We start from the raw sequence: 19,811 nt of genomic DNA on the forward strand, positions 1-19,811 counted from the left end.
ATAGAGTTTCCTCAGAGACAGATCAGATTGCTCTGGCTGGCAGCCAGCAGGCATGTGACTGCAGCACGGGGAACCTCCATGCCGAGCCCGCACGGAGCAAGGGCAAGGATTAACTGCTTGCCAGCCCTGCGAGCACGCAGCAACGCTCTCCTCCGTCTGGTGAGGAAACAAAACACAAGACCATCAAACTAATAAATATAAAAAGAAAGACACAAAATAATATATATATATATATTTTTTAGAAAGCATTGCTTCTTAGTTAGCCAAGTTAAAAAAAAAAAAAGCTAGCAATTAATAATTGAAGTTAACCCTTTTGAGTACCCCCTTCCCTCACTTGCCTTCCCCCAGCATCCCAGTGCCCTGCAACATCCCATAGCAGCACACCAACGGGGTACAGCTGGCAGCAGCCCCTGCTCTCATGGGGCTGCAACGTGTTTAAAGTGTTTGAAATCTGGAAATCGTAGAATGGTTGGGTTGGAAGGGACCTTAAAGATCATCCAGCCCCACCACCAGCTGCCCCCAAAGCTCAGGCTGCCCAGCACCCATCCACAGCCTTGGGCTCTGCCAGGGATGGGGCACCCACAGCTTTGGGCAGCAGTGCCAGCACCTCACTGCCCTTGGAGTGAAGGATTTCTTCCTCACATCTGACCTTAATCTCCTCTCTTTTAGCTTAAAGCTATTCCCCATTGTCTTATCACTATCAGAGATGTAAGAAGTCGCTCTGCCTCATCTTTATGAGCTCCCCTCATGCTCCAGGGAGGCTGAAATCAGCACAGGTGGGAGTGAGGGGCTGGGCATTCTGAGGCTGTGGGCTGCTCACCATTGAGACCGGCAGCTGGGGGAGGAAGCAGCCTCTTGATGAGAGGTGATGGCCTCAAGCTGTGCCAGGAGAGAACCCGGTTGGATATTTGGAGAAATTTAGTGGCTGGCCACTGGCACAGCTGCCCAGAGAGTGAAAAGCCACCGACCTGGAGGTGTTCAGAATGGTGGGGATGTGGCACTGGGGGACACGGTCAGTGGGCATGGTGGGCTGGGCTCGGGGTGCATTTGGTGATCCCAGAGGTTTTTTCCAACCTCAACAACTCTATGAGGCAGCATCCCTGCAGCTCCCCTTTCCCATCAGCAAGGCACTGCTGACCCCGGCACGGTGCTTAGCATCTTCTTGTGCAGCACTTCCAAAAAGAAAAAACATCAATGGTTTGTAAAAGATACTGCACATCAGTTTGCTCCCTGGTCTCACTCCCTCCTCTCCCACAGTGCAGGAGTGGGGTTTTCCTGTGCAGGGGGTAAAACCCACTGCTGCTCACAGCACCATAAGCTGCTTAAAAACTGCTGGCATAAAGCAGGATGGAATCTGGCTGCCAGAAAGGAGCAGAGGGTGTTTCCCTGGGCCTGTACATACTGCCTCCTCAGCACTGCTGCCTGCTACACGGGCACCCATCAGCTGCAGAACCAGCACCGCATCAGCCTTGGGGACTGAGGGAGCTGAAGTGTTTATGCAAGTGCAGTGGCTTATTTCATAAGTCATGTGTCTGCACATCTGACATCCACAGAGAGTTTTAAGCCTTTAAGTCAAGTGTTCATAGCCAAATCCATCACCACTTTAGAACACAAAAACTGGTGCAAAATGAGTAATGGCACAAGGGCAGTCCTGGAGCTGGGCACCACACTGATGGTGACTGTGTCAATGGCATCGATCTGCAGCAGCAGTCAAGGAAAGCAGCTGTGCTATTGCTTTGAAAGTCTGTCCTCACCAAAACATTTTCAAAAAAACAAAGTGCCCACAATGAGTTAAAACTGCACAGGATTACACTTTAGAAACGGCAACCCACTGAAGTCAGCACCCTTCTTCCCTCCAGCAGAATTTGCTTAAGAGGGTAGAAATCAGCGTGAGTTTCAGGTTCAGCAAAGGACTCGGGCTCCTGACTTCCCCGTGACTCCAGTGGGGAAGCAGGCGCCCAAGGAGATAACAGCAGCCTAAATGGGTTTGCTGAAGCTGTGCCAAAATGTCTTTGCATCCTGTCTTCAGTGCTTAAAGATCCCTTTTTCCCCCTTATTGCACAGACATTGCTTTGCTGCACAATGCAGCCCCTGCACAGCACTGCGAGGTCCTTGCAGCTGGGATGGCTCCCAGCACACTGACGAAACCAGCGCATGGCCCAGGTCTGCTGCCCCAGGAAATTCGGTTATCCGACATTAAACTGGATTTAATTCACCTCGTTACGCTATTAAAGAGTAATATTTATATCACCATGGAAACCTCTGCATAAAACTGGTCGTTCCACACGGGGTTACGCAACCAGCGGGTCATGTGCACGATGTCCTACAATGGCTGGGGTGAGGAGTGCCAGCCCAGGGGACGTGACTGCCCTGCCCTTCCCTGCCCAGCTGCAGGCTGCCAGGTGAGCTGCTGGCACCATGGCACGGCCCTGCTGTACTGCCCAGCCAGAGCAATGAGCCGTAGGGCAGATGGGTGGGCCTGCAGGCTCAGCTCTCCTGTACTCAGCTCCGGGTACCCACCCCTCCTGTCACTCTGAGACTATTTAACTTGGAAGGGAATGGAGAATGTGCAAAGTCCACCGAGTGGGGGGGGAATGTTTTGGGGGAAGTTTCGGGGAAAGCACATGGGGGATGCTGTTATCAGGGAATGGGAACACAAAGAAATTACTCAGGGAGAGGAGGGAGAGGGTAGGAAGAGCAGAGCAGAGGGAAACCCGTGGCTGCTTGGAGTTGCTGAACTCGTCTCAGCCCCCTGGGCAGAATCTGTGGCTCCCAAAAGTTTTGCGCATCCTCTGCTCGGCTCTTGGCACAGCTCACCCCATCCACGTGCTCTGCCGTGCCTCCTGTCCTTACCCAACACATCCCCTGCGCTTCCCTGGGGGGAGGGTCTACAAATACAAACAAATCAAAAATATACAGTGTCTTTCCCCTGAAACACCACCCAGCCCATGGTGCTGAACTACAGATAAATGAGTGAGCCCTCAGGATCCTTCCTGCTGGGTAACATACCTCCCAGTATCAGAATTCTCTGGTTTAAACATCAGCACGTTGTCTGCTGTCATGTCTTTAAAAAGGAGCTCTATGCTGGCTGTGGAAGGAAGCAGCCTGCCACTCCCATCTGAGAGGGGATGAATCACTTGAAACAGATGGATTTCATTTTATTTCCCTCCCCATTACTTAGACTATGGAAAGAACATACAGTTAAATGTCAGGGATGTGCTTATCTGTGTTACTACATATATTAATTGCTGAGAGAGGCTCTCTGCAGGTACAGATAGCAAGAGATTGCAGCACTGTTTTTTTCTGAGTGAAGAAGATAGATCTCCTTCCCAGTACTGGTTATCTGAAACTCATTCAGAGAGAAGAATTTAGAGAGGGGTGAAGGTCTTGCTTTGCTCACATATCAAGAAAATACCAACCAAAGGAACCCAAAGTGGGCTTGCAATTCTCATCCCTCAGTGGATGTCAAGACAAGAGGTTGCTGGGAGCTCATTATCACCTAAAGCGCAGAAATCGTTGGTCACTTCTGCTCTGCTCAGACTGAGCCCTTGTGGATACACAAGGCACACTTGGCAAAACCAACAACCACAAACAGAACACGTGGCCTGCTATCTCCAGGTCCTCTATGGTACTTACTTTCAAAGAAGACGTTAGACATTATACACTACACTTCTAGAAGAGAAAACATTTTCCTTTTGAGATAAGACCTCCAAAGTCCTGAAAGTCTTGCACTGAGGAGGAACACCTTCTAGATTGCTTAAGTGCTTTTGAAGAAACAGCCACAAGAGATACGAGAGAAACTGCTCACCTGAATTCATTGAGGGCATCAACAATTCTGTTATATGCCAAACTCCGCTGACTGGCATCAGCTGATCTACGACTCATTTTCATAGCCTTGAAAACAATCATTAAACAGATAAGTAACATCAGACATAGCTACAGAAGCAGAAAAAATGGAAAACAAAGTCATGTGTTTGACTTTATCTGTCATGCAACTAGTCATGCAAATAATTTTTTTTTAAGTGATAAAATGATGGTACAAGTGCCAGCATTCCTATCTGAGAAAAGCTAGGTGAGGCTCATGCCTTTGCAGCCTCATTCTCCTGTGCTTTTCATCTTTAAAGGCATAAAAAGGGTCAAAGTTTTTACTGCAGTGGCAAAGTAACCACTGAGTATTTCCTAGAAGAGAGACGTGAAGCAAATCTAACCACATATTTGAAAGTTTCCTATGTATCAGAATCAGGGCTTAAGATGAAATAAATAAAAATGGAAAGTGAAAAGCTTGATCTTTATTTACAGTCTGGAATATCCTAGAGATAGGCTCTTATTCTGCAGTCCCCAGTGCTCAGATACAGCTGAAGCAGGGAAGTAAAGGTGGCCCTGAAAACACCTTTTTCTCTTTGCTGATCCAGAGCTTGCTGGGAGCCAATGCAGCCAAAGGCCTGTTGTCATTTCAGCAGTCTCTGTAGTATAACACAGCTGTTCTGTCTGCGCTCTGTGCTGTACTTTAGCAAGGAATAGAAAACATCAGAGACGTTGTGGAGCACAGATCCTTGCTGGTGCAGTTTCAATATCAGGCAGCAAGTTGATCCCACTTTTGTGAACAAGTAACAGGAGTAGGAAATGAAATGGGCTGAAAGGGAACTTACAGCAATACAAGCAAAGAATCAGAAGAGGCTGCGTTTACCTGTTCTATTGCACTCTTGAGTTTGTTCATGTGACTTTCAAAAAGTGGGAAGTGTGAGAAGAAGAATTCATTAAACTTGTTGTTTTCATCTTCGTCTCTTGAGAGTGAAAAGATAACTCCGATTGCTATCTTCTTCTTCCTAACGATTCCTGGGCTGGGACCAGAGCTGTCATCTGACAAGTTGAAGCTTTCATCCATGGACCTTGGAACATGGAAAAAATAGAAAGTTAATGCAATCCACTGTTTAAAGTTGTACCTTGGTTTTCCTGTGTAATTAAATTCCAGAACATTTAACTTCAGCAAACGCCTTTTGTTTGCATGTGTTGTCAAATCACCACCATCGATAACCACTTTGCAGATCTTCAGAAGCAGCCTTGCAGACAGAAAACCTGGAGCCACATTCTAAGCATCTGTGGGATTAGAACAGGCGTCTTCACTCTCTCTTACTTCTGCCAAGAATTTGCATTTTGAGTAGGATTTTAGGGCTTCTCATCCTCAAAAGTACAGCCTACAGGTTTATATTTTGCCAAGGATCTCCCAGTTAGTGCAAAAGGCCTCAAGAAAATGGAGACTACAAAGATCAGGTGTTGAACTACTGCCCGATATCCACCTTTGTAAATACACTACTGAAAGCAACAGCAAGGACAGACGTGCATACGCAAGGGCAGAATCAAGCTGAAAACAGTGGAAAAGCATCCAGCATTATCAATTCCTGCTCACCATCGAGGGAAGACCCCGTTCTCCAAGCTGGTCGTCTGGCTGCGCCGCCAACGCCTCTGGTAACTGCTGGCACAGCTTTTGTTGAACGAGGAGCCCGGAGATGGAAACGGAGTGATGAGCAGGCTGCTAAGAGATGCTGCAATAATTAAATAGATAAATATATAAATCTCTTCGGAAGGAAGAATATTTGGAAAATAATACCAGCAACCAAACTATGCCCCTGAATATACCCTGGATTCCCTGAATATACCCTGCTCACAGAGTGCCTTCTCTTTTGCTTATCTACGCTTCTCATCTGAAAATAGTAAGTCTATAACAACATTAGCAAGCTATACAAGCACTGCAAGGGTGGAACAGTCTTGCAGCTTTATATAATAAGCAGCGCACAGGCTGCACCTTGCTCATCAACCCTGAGTATTGGGAAATAAATTCTTTGTGGAAAGGAGTAATGCTAAGTGCATCTTTAAGAGCCTTCCCAGCCCTACCCCTAAGCGCCCAACCCCCTGAGTGGGGATGGCAGTGGCTGGGGGGCACTGGGGATGCTAGCTCCTGTTTTAACATTAACACCATCCTCAGTTTGGTAAGGAGATGACAACAAGCACTGCTTGGAAATGCCGTCCATTCATTTCAATATTTAATTGGCCTTGCCTATTTGCAATGTACTTTAATAAATCACACTGCTGTTCAGATAGGCTCTGTGGGGCTCTTATGAAACAAACACCCTCAGCGCATGAGGCTGCAGTCCCATGAATGCTTATATGGAACAAAAAAAAGATGACATTTCAGCACAGAAAGTTACTTTATGATGCCTGTATGTTTCAGTAATGTGACGGTTGAGCATCTAGTGACTATTACTGAATGTTTTCTGAACTGATAGGGTTAATGGAACTGACATTACCAGATCTTGCTATACCGCTGTCTCTGTCCTCATTCTGCTCCCTCCCAGGCATATCCATAGGGTTGCTGTGAACTGTAAAACAAGGAATACCAATTAGCAGGGGAATATACAGTTCCTTTCTTGTTTGTTTGATCTCCATGTAATTAATGAAACAAAAACATGCTCATTAATTCAGATCAACAGCACTGCACAAGGCCATCACCAAGAAAGGCTGCTTAGCTGAGCAAGCCAAAGCACTGATCTGAAAAGCTCGTGTGTAATTTTCTGAAGTCCATATATCTATTTTAGTCCAATTTGCATCAGGCTCACATTCACTGTTTCTTTACATCAATAGCTTTCAATAAAGTTTTACTCTACTGAAAGGATGTTCACCACATAGCTCAGAGTATAGACAAAAAAAATCAACACTCCATTCCTCTAACAGCATTCCCAGCTATTATATAATTTTAAAAGCATTTTACAATGCTGTCTTGAAAAAAATAAATACTTTTAAACTGCAAGCAGTGCATTGGTTGTTCAACAAAGCCGTAAGCCATCCAGAATCACAGTCTGCATTTACAGAAGATCAAAAGTGTATCAGGCTTAAGAGCCCCTACACGTGATGTATTTTACAAATACACCTGTGAAATAGAAGCTACTCAGCCATGGAAATAAGACCCATCTAACAAAAGCAAGAGACATCCACTTTATATCAACGTAGGTTAGCTTTAATTGTTACAGCTTGCTGAAGCGAATCCAAATGAAAATACTCGATGCTACTGTGACAAATTATTTCTAAAAAGATGAAATCTTGCATAAATAAGTTTACAAAACAGAAAAAACCAACCAAGCAGCCCCAAAGAGGGCTATTTAAATACCTGCTGTCCTCTGTATCCAAAAAGATAAGAGCAGAGATCGCAGTCTGCTTTGTATTTAAAAAATGTAAGTCTTATTTCCAAGGCAGTGCTACCAACACACACGTGGCTGTCCCAGCAGCTAGACTAGGCACACAGCACAGCACACAGCACACTGCAAACCTGCAAAGAAAGAGGCGCTCCGGATCAGGCGGAGCGGACCTTGTTCAGAGAATGCCCGCCTGGGGCTGCAAAGCTGTGAAAGACCTACATGGCAAAACGTAAAATACACATGAAAGAATGAGGTTAGTAAAGCAGAACAGTCTGTAGGGAGGGGGCCAGGGCAGGGAGAAGATACAAGCCAACATAAATGCAGAGTAACGTTCGCAGGAGAAAGCTCTTACGCTTAACAAGAACGTTGATTCAAGGAGCGTGGCTCACAGTGGAACTACACACTACTTATGACATTAAAATAATAGACAAAGCTTTACACCGTTTCCCATACAAGGACGGGGCTTCTGTCCACGGCCTTTATTTATTTCTATTTTTCTGAGTTGAAAATGATTAATTTATGCGGGCTCCGAGCCCAAGCTGATCACAAACAGGAGATTCATGGTGGAGGACAATGTTTGTTTTAACATCACACTGGGGGGTGTCTGAGCAGTGCTGTCACTGAGGAGAGGAGCAGGCAGACATTGCTCTTGGTGGAACCAAGAGAAGACACCAGGGTGAAGGAGCTGCTCTGAGAGCAGTCAGTGTGCTGCATCAGAGAAATGAGCATATAGAAAGCACAAAGTTAGCAGTCTTCTTAGTGGCTCATACTGAGAGTACTATGGGCTGCAGGTACCCAAAGGAAGGAGTGTATTTTCTGCAAACAGAGCTGGGTATTCTAACAAGTTAATTGCCAGCCCCTCTCCTAGACTGGAAGCTACTGATCAGTCAAGGTTTACTGATTACAGGAAGCACAAAGGCTGCACTTCAGCAAAGCTCCCTTCCATTCTCATGGGTCTTCCTTCCTTGGTAAAGGACGGGACATGCCGAGTGCTTCTTTTCTTTTTGCTTTCTTCTTTATCCAGCGTATCTAGAGAAGTAGCTTGTAAATAGATCCCAACCAAAACACAGAGCCTCCTCCTGCTGCAGTCTGGCAAGGGCCAGTGAGTCAGAAGCAGTCTTTGGTATTTAACACCGTTGTTAGAAATGCTGCAGTTACAGATTAACTTCTTTGCCTACTTTACCCATGGTTCCCCATGTGCTGAAATAAGAACTGTAAACAAACATTGCTGAACAGAATGACAACCTGTGCAGCTCAGCTGCAAAGCACTTCCAGCATCCTCCTCCTGCAGGCACCTCCTCCCTCCCTGCTGGGTGCCCAGGTGCCACAGGCTGCTCCTCCATCAGATTCAGCCTAAGAGCTCCAACAGCTCCACGTGAGCTCACAGATTACGTGATGTAACACTTTTGCCAGCATAACCACAACAAAACCTTAAAAGTATATGAGTAGGGTTTCCCTGTCTCACAGAAGAGAAGGCAGTAGGGAGGAGGGAAGCAGACACTTGTGCCCAACAAGAATTAGAATTACATAGAAGACAGAAACCCACTAACAAAGATTCCAAATTCCATACTTCCATCCCCAGAAAAGTACATTTTACAACAATACTCTGGAAAGTAAGTGAAAAAAGAAATCCCTTATTCCACCTACCATAAAAGACATGTTGTTTGGAAAGCAAACGATCTAAATCAAGAGGAAGGCAAGATGTTCTCCCATCTGAGCAGTGAAGTACAGTATCTTTACTATTAGATTTCACATCAGGAAAAGTCAACATCCGCCACTTTGTTACCTAATGCTCACAGAGCCTTGACCCACAGCACTCCCACAAATGCTGACAGTCAGAGACTCCAAATGGTTTTTCAAGACTGCTTAGCTTCCAAGATCAGACCAAATAAACAATCTGTCTAATCTGATCAAAAACTAAAGTGTAACTGTGCAAGGTTAACTTAGCATGGAATATACAGCCACATGTGTTCAGGTGGCCAGAGTACAGAACAGAATGGAAATTATTAACAAAAATAAAATTGGGGAACTAAGCCAGGCAGAATCAATCCTGTCTGATCTGAAATGTGGTGCTCAGAAAGTTCTACAGATTATTTTCCAACATTTTCTGTATTTGAATTTAGATATACTTAATATTTCTCTATGGAGTTTTATACACACACATGCAGCTGCATATAATTAAGCCACTGATAATTTTTTGAACTGCCTAATTTCTTCACCTGTTTTCCAAATTAACATTAATTTTCTGTTAAGATCTTAGCTCTCCTTTTTATTTTTGCACTTGATTCTACTTAGAGTTTCATATTCTAGAGTCTGTGGTTACTCGGCTAAAGACACCAGGAAATAAAATCTGTTTGTAATTACCTATATTCCCAAGAAGTCCGTTCATAATTGTACTGTGGTCGGGCTTTAATGTATTGCTGTCCTGATTAATGAACTCAAGACTGTCCTGCAACCTAAAAGACACAGAAAATAAAACATACAACAAAAACAGTGATTTGTATTTTGGTAAAACACAATGTCACTATATTAAGACTCAGATAGAATGGACAAGAGAAGAATGCTTACACTGCCACATTCTGAGCTGGGTCAATTAACACATACAAAACTAAACACTGAACAGTTCAAAGCCAGATCTGCCTATATGCAATAGGAATCATTTCTGGAGGACTCACGTATTCAGACTTCCATAGATGCTGCTTCCAGTGCGAGCTGTGAAAACCTTGCTGAGCATGAGCTGAGGAGGTGAGCTGGAAGATAAAGATGTTAGCTAGAAGCAGTGCCAAGATTGATTTTCATTTCCATTTCACACCCTTCCAGATTATAATTTACAGCACTAAAGACAACATAACAGCCTTTTGTGTCCAAAGTGATGTCAGAATAACTTTAAAGCAAACTCAGAAATTCCTTTTACCCAACGTTTGTGACATTCAATTTGTTTAAAATCAGCACTAAGGATTGCATCTTGTGACAAGACTAGTGGTAAAAAAAAAAAAAAAAAAGATCTTACCGGATCTGGTGAATTTTCAATGTGGAGCCCTTATAGCTCATGGCCACAGAGCCAAACATCATCTCTCCAAGCATGTTGGCATCTGAGGAGCACCGAGAGCCCTGGGAAAAAAAATAATCCACTTGTTTAGAAACACACTTCTGCCTAAGGCAATGTACCCCTAAGGTAAATTGTCCTTATTTAAAAGATAAACATGCAACATCTTTCTGTCAAATACACCACGTTGAACAGTTCAGTACAGACAATGCTAGCAAAGAAAGCGATCTTCAAATTGGCAGTGCAGTAAACCACTAAAGTCATCCAACAAACCTAACCCATTCTGGTGGGGGCTGATTCACAGTGCAGGAAGTCAAGGCACTAAGAAGTTTAGAGTGTAATTACATGCTTTGATGAAAGAAGACCATTATGCCTAAACCTTGTATCTGTTGGACAAGAAGTTGCAAGTTCCATGGTGACCTTATATCAGTTGTGAACTGGAGCCCAGTTGGTTCAGAGTTTTCTGACAAAGACTGAGCTGTATCTTGGCCACGGATGGTAGTTTGTTCTCGGCACATCATTCTGCGGTGTTTCCTGGTACACATGTGATGGTAGCAGGAAGGAGCTGCAGCACTGCACTGCACAGAGCATCATCCCCTGCGGGCAGCTGCTGAGGGCTCACTGCAGGGCACACTGCCTGGCTGCAAGGGGCCAGCACTGCAGGTCACCACCTGGACACAGTGCTGCAGACCACAACCTGAAATGTAAACATTGCTCAGGGCAATCAGCTGCAGACAACTGCTCATCATAGCTGTGTGCTTTCAGTGACTGAGATTATCAGCCCTTTATACAGGGCTGTTTCTCTTCTAGGCTGGCAGCATATGAGGACTGGCTCTCCATTTCTATCTTGCCCTGAGTAATTCAGAATATTGTGGTTGCTCACTCGCAGTGCTCAAACAGCTCACAGGTATCTGAGGTGTGTGGTAACTCACAATACTTCCTCACAGTAATCCTTCCTGAAACCAGCATGGAAATAGCCTCGTGTTTGGAAATTACTAAGTGCCATATCTCTGTATCCCTTATCCGAGCCCTGAACAAGCAGGCTCCTCACCCTGGTTCCTAAATAGGCTTGGGATTTATCTCACTATTTTGCCCAGCGTCAGGCAGTGAGCTCAGAGTGCAACCAAGGACGGGGTGTCCACACCTCGGGTTCCTACCAGGAATGAGGCATGATATGGAGACGACCACTCCATGTTGCTACTCATGCTAGCCCTCAGAACAAGGACAAGAACAAGGAAATGCTAATCAGCCAAAAAGCAGCACACTTGTAGCACTTCTCAGCTTTTAGCTCTTCTCAAGCACTCTCAATTAAGATGGCAGAACATTAACAGCCGTACTATTAACCTCTGAAATCTGCTATCAGTGCAAGAAAGATAGGAGACAACTAAAATAGCAATCACAGCTATAAAAATGAGCATAGAATTACAAAGTTTGTTGGTGTTCATATGACAGGGCAGAATCTGATGGTTTGCTGGGGCACAGAAATGTCCAGCTTACTCCCCAAGATTTCACACTGCCTACTGGTCTGGGTGAACTGGAGGCAGGATGGGAAAACCGAATGCTAGAAGCGGTTGGTACGGCTCAGGAGCTGCAAGGAAGAAAGATATGGTAATGCCTCTGGGAAATGATGGGTCTGTCAGCATCACCAAATCCCAATGTAAGAACACTGCAATTACTACTTCCAAATATATTATGGTTGTTACTTTTAAATCTGTTGCAGATCTTCCAGTTGAAGAACTTCTTCTGAACAAATGTCAAGCCCTTGATGGTCACTTTTGGTTTCAACTTCCTGCTATGGTGCAAATCTAATTCTAAACATGAGGAAAGCAACGCTTCAAAATAACTTATTGATTTTCCTTGTCAAGAGACCAAATTAAAAAAAGAAAATGAAAATCAGCTGCTTTCAAATTTAATTACAGAGATTTCCCTTTTCCCTGAAAGACAGAGACAAGCAATGCTGAAGGCACAGAGTGTGGAGTGTGCTCCACAGAGTGTGCTCAATTCTTTGCCTTTAATTCTGCAAAATAAAGATCTCTTGAGACCAAAGTAGAGTGCAATCAACTGAGGAAAGGGGTTAAATATTAAAAACTCAAATGAAAAATAGCCAAGGAGCATCTGGCAAAAAGGGCCCATCCCCCAGCACCGACTGCTTGGACACAAACCAATGCCCCAGGTCATATTTACAAGCATGCATTTAAAAAAAGATCGTAAAATACCAACAAGTGTTTCTTATTGCACATTAGCATACGAGAGGTTGTAAAATTATCATTATTTGGAAATTAGATTTTTGAATTTATTACCTCAAGCGTTTACTGTTTACTGTACATAATGTCCTATCAATAGCTGAGTAGGTATATAAATTAACAATGCTATAGATGTACCTCAAATGTCATCACCAAAGATCAGGGAGACTTTCAGCCCTGAAAACACAGACTGACAGGCACAGAAGAGGTAACATTAGAGCAATAATGTGCAAAAACTTGCATTGCACTTTCCAAAGAACAAGTAAAAATGCTCACTTTAAGTTCAACACATACTGAAACAAGGAAACCAAGAACTATATAAAAAGTCCTATTAACATTGTACTGTTTGGGCTTCCATTTTATACCATTGAAAAAGCAACAGAAAAACACATTAAGTAGCTTCCAAGGGTACAGAATAGAGCAGTTAGAAGATAGAAAATAGCAGGCTGGCCGATGCTTGGACAAACTTGCTAGGACCCTTTCATGCACAGCTTGAAAAGAGTACGGGGAATGCAGTAAATGATTCACAACAATACTCCTTGGAAAACCAACTTAAGCTGGAAGCTTCTTGCACACTTTCTGAGCCAGACATGGCCACACATCCATTCACTAAGACCGTGACCAGGTGATATGCATGAGGAAATGAGGACTTCAAAAGGAAAATTTTCCACAACTTTAAAATATTCCGCCATGCTAACCATGAAAATTAATTTTCTTTAATTCTTGACCATTGCTTGCACAGAAGCTGCCCAGCAAGAGAGATAATTTCAGGATAGTGGGGAAACGTCATTTGTCTTGGTCAGACAATACCCAAAGGAGGTTACTCTGTGCTGCAAGGAAGCTGCTAACCACAGCAAAATGCCCTTCCAGGAAGGCAGGAATGGAAAGCAGACCTTCAGCCTTCACCTTACTGAAGCTGTGGAAAAGAGTGTGATGAGAAAGAGAAAACAGGAATATGCAGCTCGCCAAATATAGCAAGAGCCAACGTGACAGTATGAAAGTCAGCACTGAAAGGTTCTTCATTTGTATCTATGGTAGATTAAGACATCAGTAGTACTGTACTTCAGAATATGGCGCAGAGATTGCAGCTTCCCTCAAACACACAATTACTTCATTACAAAGAGTGGAAGGGCTTAGTTCTATTTTAGGGTGGCTTAATATAAAACACTTGTGATCCATGGAAGGGGAGATGACAGTAATATATCCGTGTCAGATGACTCTAGCTACTCTCATGGCCAAAATCTCTTATGTAAAATGTAACACAAGTGCACTGAATCCTCGTTATAAAGCTGTTACACAGACTGTCCCCATAGAAAGCATATTTCTGTGCTGCTTCCCTGGCATTTAGCTACAAAGTAAAACAAACTACCTCGTTTTTACCAAGATAGGATACGTGCGCCAAGTGTGATCATACTGAACGAGTGTTATCACCCAGTCACAAGACAGAACAAATGCCTTGGAGAGGCTTCTGCTACTCAACACCCATCCTGAGAGCCCCAGCTGGTTGGTTTTAAACTACAAACTCAAAGCTACAGAACGAAACATGGTTCAGTCAGAACCAAAGTCTGGTTTTGATTAGAAACTTCTCTCCACCACCAGCATTTAATTTTGAGTGTTTTAAAACATTCAGTACCTCACCTGTTGTGTATATTTGTATATTATACCAAAAAAAGGAAGGGAAGTCTCACCTGATATTTTGGACATTGCTCTTTTGCATCGGAGAATGAGGAGGATGAATTGATTGAACTATCCAAAGAAGAAGAGCTATCTCCTCCAGGCTTCAGCTGGCAACATTTCCCAAACACTCGCACCTGAGCATCGCTGCAGAGTTTCTGAAATACAGACGTGTACCACAGTAAGACCCACAGCCATGAAATCACCAATTAGCAACACTGCACTTACCTGTTTAGGTAAGACATTTAACAGCAGAACGACTTATGCCCCAGGAAAACATTTAACAGAACATTTATTACATCTCTTGCAGCATGGCTGGAGGAAAGCAAGCTGAGCTGTTTTAGTCCTAATGAGCCAGGAGCCAACAGCTCACTCCAACTCCATCTTCCCAAGCAGCCACCCATCTCTGAAGCTCTACCAGGCTCAGGAGGAAGGATGGCCACAACAAGGGGCTCCCTATGCTGTCACTGCACTGCTGCTGCTCACTGGGACAGAGGTGGCACGGCAGTGACACGCACAGCCTGCACCAGTGCTGTGCAGACTGCAGTGATGGGCAGCTCACAATGTACAGAAACACACAGATCAGGAGTGACCGAGCCAAACAGCCCAGACTTTGGGAGAGATTCATGTTCCAAAGTGAAATGGAGAGAAGAGGTGCAACTTGCAGCTCTCCCAGCTGTTCCCAAGTCCCTGGTCTTCTAGAACAGCAGCACAGAGGTGACACGTTCCTTTTGCTTTTACTATGAGTGTGCTGTGAGGCTGAGCATGGACAGAACTGAAAACCACAGCTGGTGTTACAGAAAGGCCAGAGAAATTTCACAAAAGGATGGAGAAATGGTCCAAGCGGTGGTTTCTGAAATGCTGTTCAGAAAGTGTAGCAAAAAGAGAGTCCCGAGGGCTCAGACAGGGCTGCAGCCAGAAGGCTGGGTCATCTGATCTCTGCAGGGACCCTATGCACACAGTATTGCCAATACTGGACTGGAAATGCTCCACCACCGTTCGGTTCAAAAACGTTTGTCGTTTCACCTTCGAATCCCAGCAGCCTCAGCAGAACCAGCACACATGTTAATTAATGCCATCTAGGTATTAGGCAACCCTCTGCACCGAAAGATCTCAAAGGACTTTCCGCGTGCTCATTAAACTTCAAAACACCCACGCAAGGTTGGGATTATTTACATTTGCTGGTGTGCAGCACTGAGAGACAGAAATAGTCTGCACCACTTCGCATTACGTACTAACTGCCCTCAGACTCTCTCCATTAACGTTTCCTACTCAATCACCAAACCAGTAAGAGCAAGCTGGAAGCAAAGAAAACTGGAAACAAGGTTCAAAGGACAGATGGAAATGCAAAGTGCTATTAACATGGCATAGCTTCGTCTCCGGACTCACAGGCTTATATCACGAGGTCCCACTTCAGGCAAGAACATAAGCATGTTTCAATCTTTAATAGCTACAGAGAAAAGGAAAAAGTAGAATAGGGCAAGGGTGAAATCTCCAGTTCTGGAGGGTGCTAACTCTGCACCTCTGCTCAGCCATCAGCCACAGCTGTACACAAGCAGGCTGCACGCACTGCTGGAAGGATGGCAGATCTTGGCGCTGGGAATCCCATGCCTCTACCCCAGGCTGTGCAGGTTGATGTTGTGTTTTGGTTTTTTCCATCGCGCGGTTTTTATTTGGGCCAAGCCGTGGGCAGATTTAGGCAAAACAGTGGAAAATGTCGGGGTTTACTGAGCTCCACATGGCAGTCTGCACGGCTGCTCCAATTATAGAGCTGCTGCCACAGACAGCCTTAAGGAAAAATGTGCAGACAAATCAGTAATTCTGTGGCAGAGGGGAAGGAAGCATTCACCAGCCGCCGAGTCCTGTGCTTTACTGACATGCATGCCCTCCCATAGTAGTATCCTCTCATTACAACACACTGGTGAGTGCGTTGAATTCATGCAATATGTAGATTTGCTAATGCCTCGTATCTGCAGCTCGAGCACAGTACACAATGGCTGGAACATGTGAATGATAATCATATGACTTCAGTAGGAACTCGTGAACTAGAATTGCATTTTATCTCTGACACAAACAACAATGTCCTAGGCTAGGCAAGCATCATGTGATAAAACCACATAAAATCCACAGGGTTACAGCAGCTTTTGCAGGCAAACCACATTTCAGCTTGCATTTTTCATCTGATGTTGAAAGTTCCCTCTAAAATCTACTATTACAATTGAGATTCCTTCAGACTGTAAAGCCAATAAATGCATTTTTACAAGTGCAGCATTTTCTGTGCATTAAAAGAATAGGCTGAGTTTGCAAATTACTGACTTTAAATTCATTTTTCCTCCTCCTGCATTTTTCTGCAGAGATCCACCAGGGAGTTTGGCATCTTGAGGCAGCAGCTGCCTAACTTAAACAGGGAACCAGAAAAATGGTCATTTGGTATTTACAGTGGTATTTAATGAACCAAGACTCCTGTAAGAAGCCAGTAAAGGAGGCCAGGATCTTTCAGAAACCCAGCTTTACAGAACTTTGCACATAAAGTCTCACCTAAAATACAGAATACTAGCAAACTTGGTTGTTGCACTGTTGAAAACATCTCATGTGCTTAAGAATAACCTGTTGGCCAATGAGATTAAGCACCTGCAACGTCCCTCTCCTCCACAGTTACTAACTATGAAAGGTCAGTGCAGTTTTAGATGCACCCAGATAGCATGCAACAAAGGAGTGGGATTATTTGCATTCCAGTATAACATCCGAAGCATAAGCAGAGTGGAATTCCAAATTATTTTTGAATTGTATGAGGCAAATTTTCTAAGCCTTGGGATTTCTTTCCAAGTACACACAGTTGCAATAATGCACTCTCTAGGCACAGAGCATCTGGATGCTGCGGGCACTGCCGGTGCCATGCTGCTTTCCCTGTGGTGGCCGTGCTCCTTGTTCTTCCTCTGCCAGCTCTCTGCAGATACTGCCCAGCTCCAAAGACTTTCCGACAGGCACGGTTCTTACATTAGAGGTCGTAATTTGCTGGAAGACGTGGAGACCTCCTAGGTAGTTCTGAAGAAAACACACAGTGGATGGCCTTTATAGTAAAACAGGGCACAAAGTAGGTTTCTGCTCCTGGAATCTCCTTTCTCCACTTCTACCAGCAAAAACTTTTAACTCTTTGCCACAAGGTCTATAAATTCCTCAGTAAGTGGAAAGAACACACACAGTGCTATGCACAGGAGGAGGAATTTCCACTGAGCAAGTTTGGGTTGGGGATAACAAGACAGTCAAGAAGAGCCTAGTGCATTGAACTAATGCCAGGCTGTGAGCGTGTGTGTTAGGGACTGCGAGTGACAGAAGGAAGAGAAATGTCATCGTATGTTTTACACTCTCCTACCACTCTGTAACAGCCGGTGCTCAAATATCACTGGGGTGGTGGTTATGGAGAAATCTGTATTCAAATAAGGTTGTCATTATTTGGGAGCACCGTACCCCATTTCCAGAACAGGCTATTAAGCGAAGGGTAGCACACAAAGCTGAAAAATTACTCCAAAATTGATAACTCTTCTGCTTTATTAATATGTGTTGGGCTGAATATGTAATTAAAATATGCACCTGTCTGGGAGTGGGCACTCTTTCCTTCCCTTGCAGTGCCTGCTGTAAAAATCTAGGTCTCTCTCTTAAAGGCAGATGTCAAGAGCTACTTTCTCACTTGATTTCCAGAGCAGCCAAGTTCCTCTATTACTCACAGGAGAGTGGGAAAAGTAAAAAGACAAGCCACTGCCTCCTCACTGGGGTTCTCTAGTTCCTGTTCTTGTGCACAGGAAGGGCAGAGCTGGGAAGGAGGGCTGGGTCTGAGCTCCTTTCTGCTGGTGCCTTTATCTGCTGGCCCTGCCACTCTGGAAACCTGTCCACCGTGTGCCAGATAGGGACTGGAGTCTCGATTTCACACAACTCACCTAAAAGCAAAAGGCTCACTATCCGATTACTAATCCCTCAAAGCAATTTGCTGCTCAACATTTATCCAGTGCTGTAGTATATTGGAGCACACAGTTAATCCTGGCTTGTTTAAAACAGCATGCCATTTTTTTTACTTTGGGATAAATATGACATTTGGAGTGAAAGAAACTGCCACACTAGGAGATCAAGTATCATATGACCTTTCAGTTAAATTATCCCAAAAATAAAGACAACAAGGTTACACGGCAAAGGTGACTCTTTTGCTCCCCAAATCTAAGACCATGCTCTTTCTTAAGACTGCAAGTCTAGATCTCAAACTCTGTATCCCTGGTCCTCTCTCTCCCTACTATTTCTTCCGAAAAAAAACCCACAGAGCATTCTGGACGCTGGAAGCCAGACACTGCCCTCTTCTCATTCTTCTCCTTGCACCCTTCCCAGCCAAACCAGCTCTGGATCTGGACTCAGCACAGTGCACAGTTCAGCTCTCGCTTTCTTCTCTCCTTCCTCATCCTCCTGCTCCCTCCACACCTTCCTCCAGGCTCTTCTTTTGACTTAGGAAATCTTTCCGCTTTGTACAGTCGAGCAACATCTTTCTGCAGTCCCCAGCAATAAATGCTTCCTTGTCGTGGACAACACAAAAGGAAGACAAGCAGTTAAAGAAACCGCTAGAAACTGAACCCATTTGGTTGGAAGCAAGGTTCCCCTCCCAGCTTCTTCCATTTCCTCCCACTTCTCCCTTGAAGCACCACTTCTGCGGCCCCTTGTCCCATTCAGTTGCCAGCCCTGTGCACCCCAGCTGGCCTTTGCACCGTGAATGTGACATAACTGCACAGAGAGCAGCAGTGTGGTGCAGCATGAGAGCAGTCTTCACAAAGGTTAGCGTGAACCGGTGTCAGGGTTGGGAAACCAAGCACTGAGGCAAAGTCAGGAAATGCAGAATGAAGGTTGAGAGCTCAGTGCTGGCTGGGCCACCTGGGGCCTGCACCCTAAGAGCAAACAGGAGCTGCGTGTTATGCTTGGGTTGAAGCGTAGAGCTCAGGAATACCTGCAATAAGTGGGGCTGGAACACCACCTACACTGCAGCACGGCCACGGTAGGCCTGGCCAGGCCTTGTGCTGCCATGAGAAGGAACAGAGGAGTGAGCATGCTGGCAGAGCGCAGCCACAGACTGCAATGCGGAGCAAGACGTGTAGTCTCACTGGAAATGAGACCATGAAGAGGAATGAGCTCAGAAGTAATTCCTGAGGGGAGGCAGTGGATCTGACCCAGTGCTCCGCTACCCGCTGGGCTGAGCAAGTCCACGGGATGTGCATGTCTGGGTGTGGGCTCAGGCTGTTTAGCAAAGGCGTCAGCAATGCCCACCTCTGTCACACACACACCTGACACACAAGTGCCTGCTCTGATACGCCTGCTCATGATCTAGTGTCAAAGGGCAGCCACTCTCTGATGGGTACTCTGACCCCTGAGAAGATGAGGCAGCTACCAAGGCACAGCACCACCTACCTGTTTGCAGGGCCCGACCCACTGACAAGCCGTCCCCTGAAAAGTGAAGGGAGAACCTCTCCTGCTTAGCACCAAAAAAGGCACAGGGCTCACAACGGGGAATCTCGGCCTCCATCCACACGCCAAGTGCCCACAGCTGCCGGCAGTGGCAGTCTGGGTGGAAATGCCTGGCACAGCCTTCGGCCAACATTCCTGGTGCCGAGTCACCAGGCTGCCTCA

General features: G+C 45.1%; 1 protein-coding gene across 3 annotated transcripts in view; it reads right to left on the reverse strand.

The window, feature by feature from the left end:
- Positions 1-19,811, reverse strand: part of FNIP1 (folliculin interacting protein 1) — a 42,285-nt gene that overhangs the window by 12,638 nt on the left and 9,836 nt on the right. Inside the window, exons 3-11 of one of the 3 annotated variants that reach the window (XM_010719255.3) lie at positions 14,168-14,311; positions 10,201-10,301; positions 9,866-9,940; positions 9,555-9,646; positions 7,322-7,405; positions 6,306-6,377; positions 5,408-5,543; positions 4,688-4,889; positions 3,809-3,894 (exon numbers count right to left, since the gene is read on the reverse strand). In XM_010719255.3, coding sequence (XP_010717557.1) covers positions 3,809-3,894; positions 4,688-4,889; positions 5,408-5,543; positions 6,306-6,377; positions 7,322-7,405; positions 9,555-9,646; positions 9,866-9,940; positions 10,201-10,301; positions 14,168-14,311 — 992 coding nt within the window. Of the gene's footprint in view, positions 1-3,808; positions 3,895-4,687; positions 4,890-5,407; positions 5,544-6,305; positions 6,378-7,162; positions 7,242-7,321; positions 7,406-9,554; positions 9,647-9,865; positions 9,941-10,200; positions 10,302-14,167; positions 14,312-19,811 lie in introns of those variants that run through there. The other 2 variants (XM_031555744.1, XM_031555745.1) reach the window with 2 other exon arrangements.

Source organism: Meleagris gallopavo, chromosome 15 (genome assembly GCF_000146605.3).
Source record: "Meleagris gallopavo isolate NT-WF06-2002-E0010 breed Aviagen turkey brand Nicholas breeding stock chromosome 15, Turkey_5.1, whole genome shotgun sequence".
Lineage (NCBI taxonomy): Eukaryota > Metazoa > Chordata > Aves > Galliformes > Phasianidae > Meleagris > Meleagris gallopavo.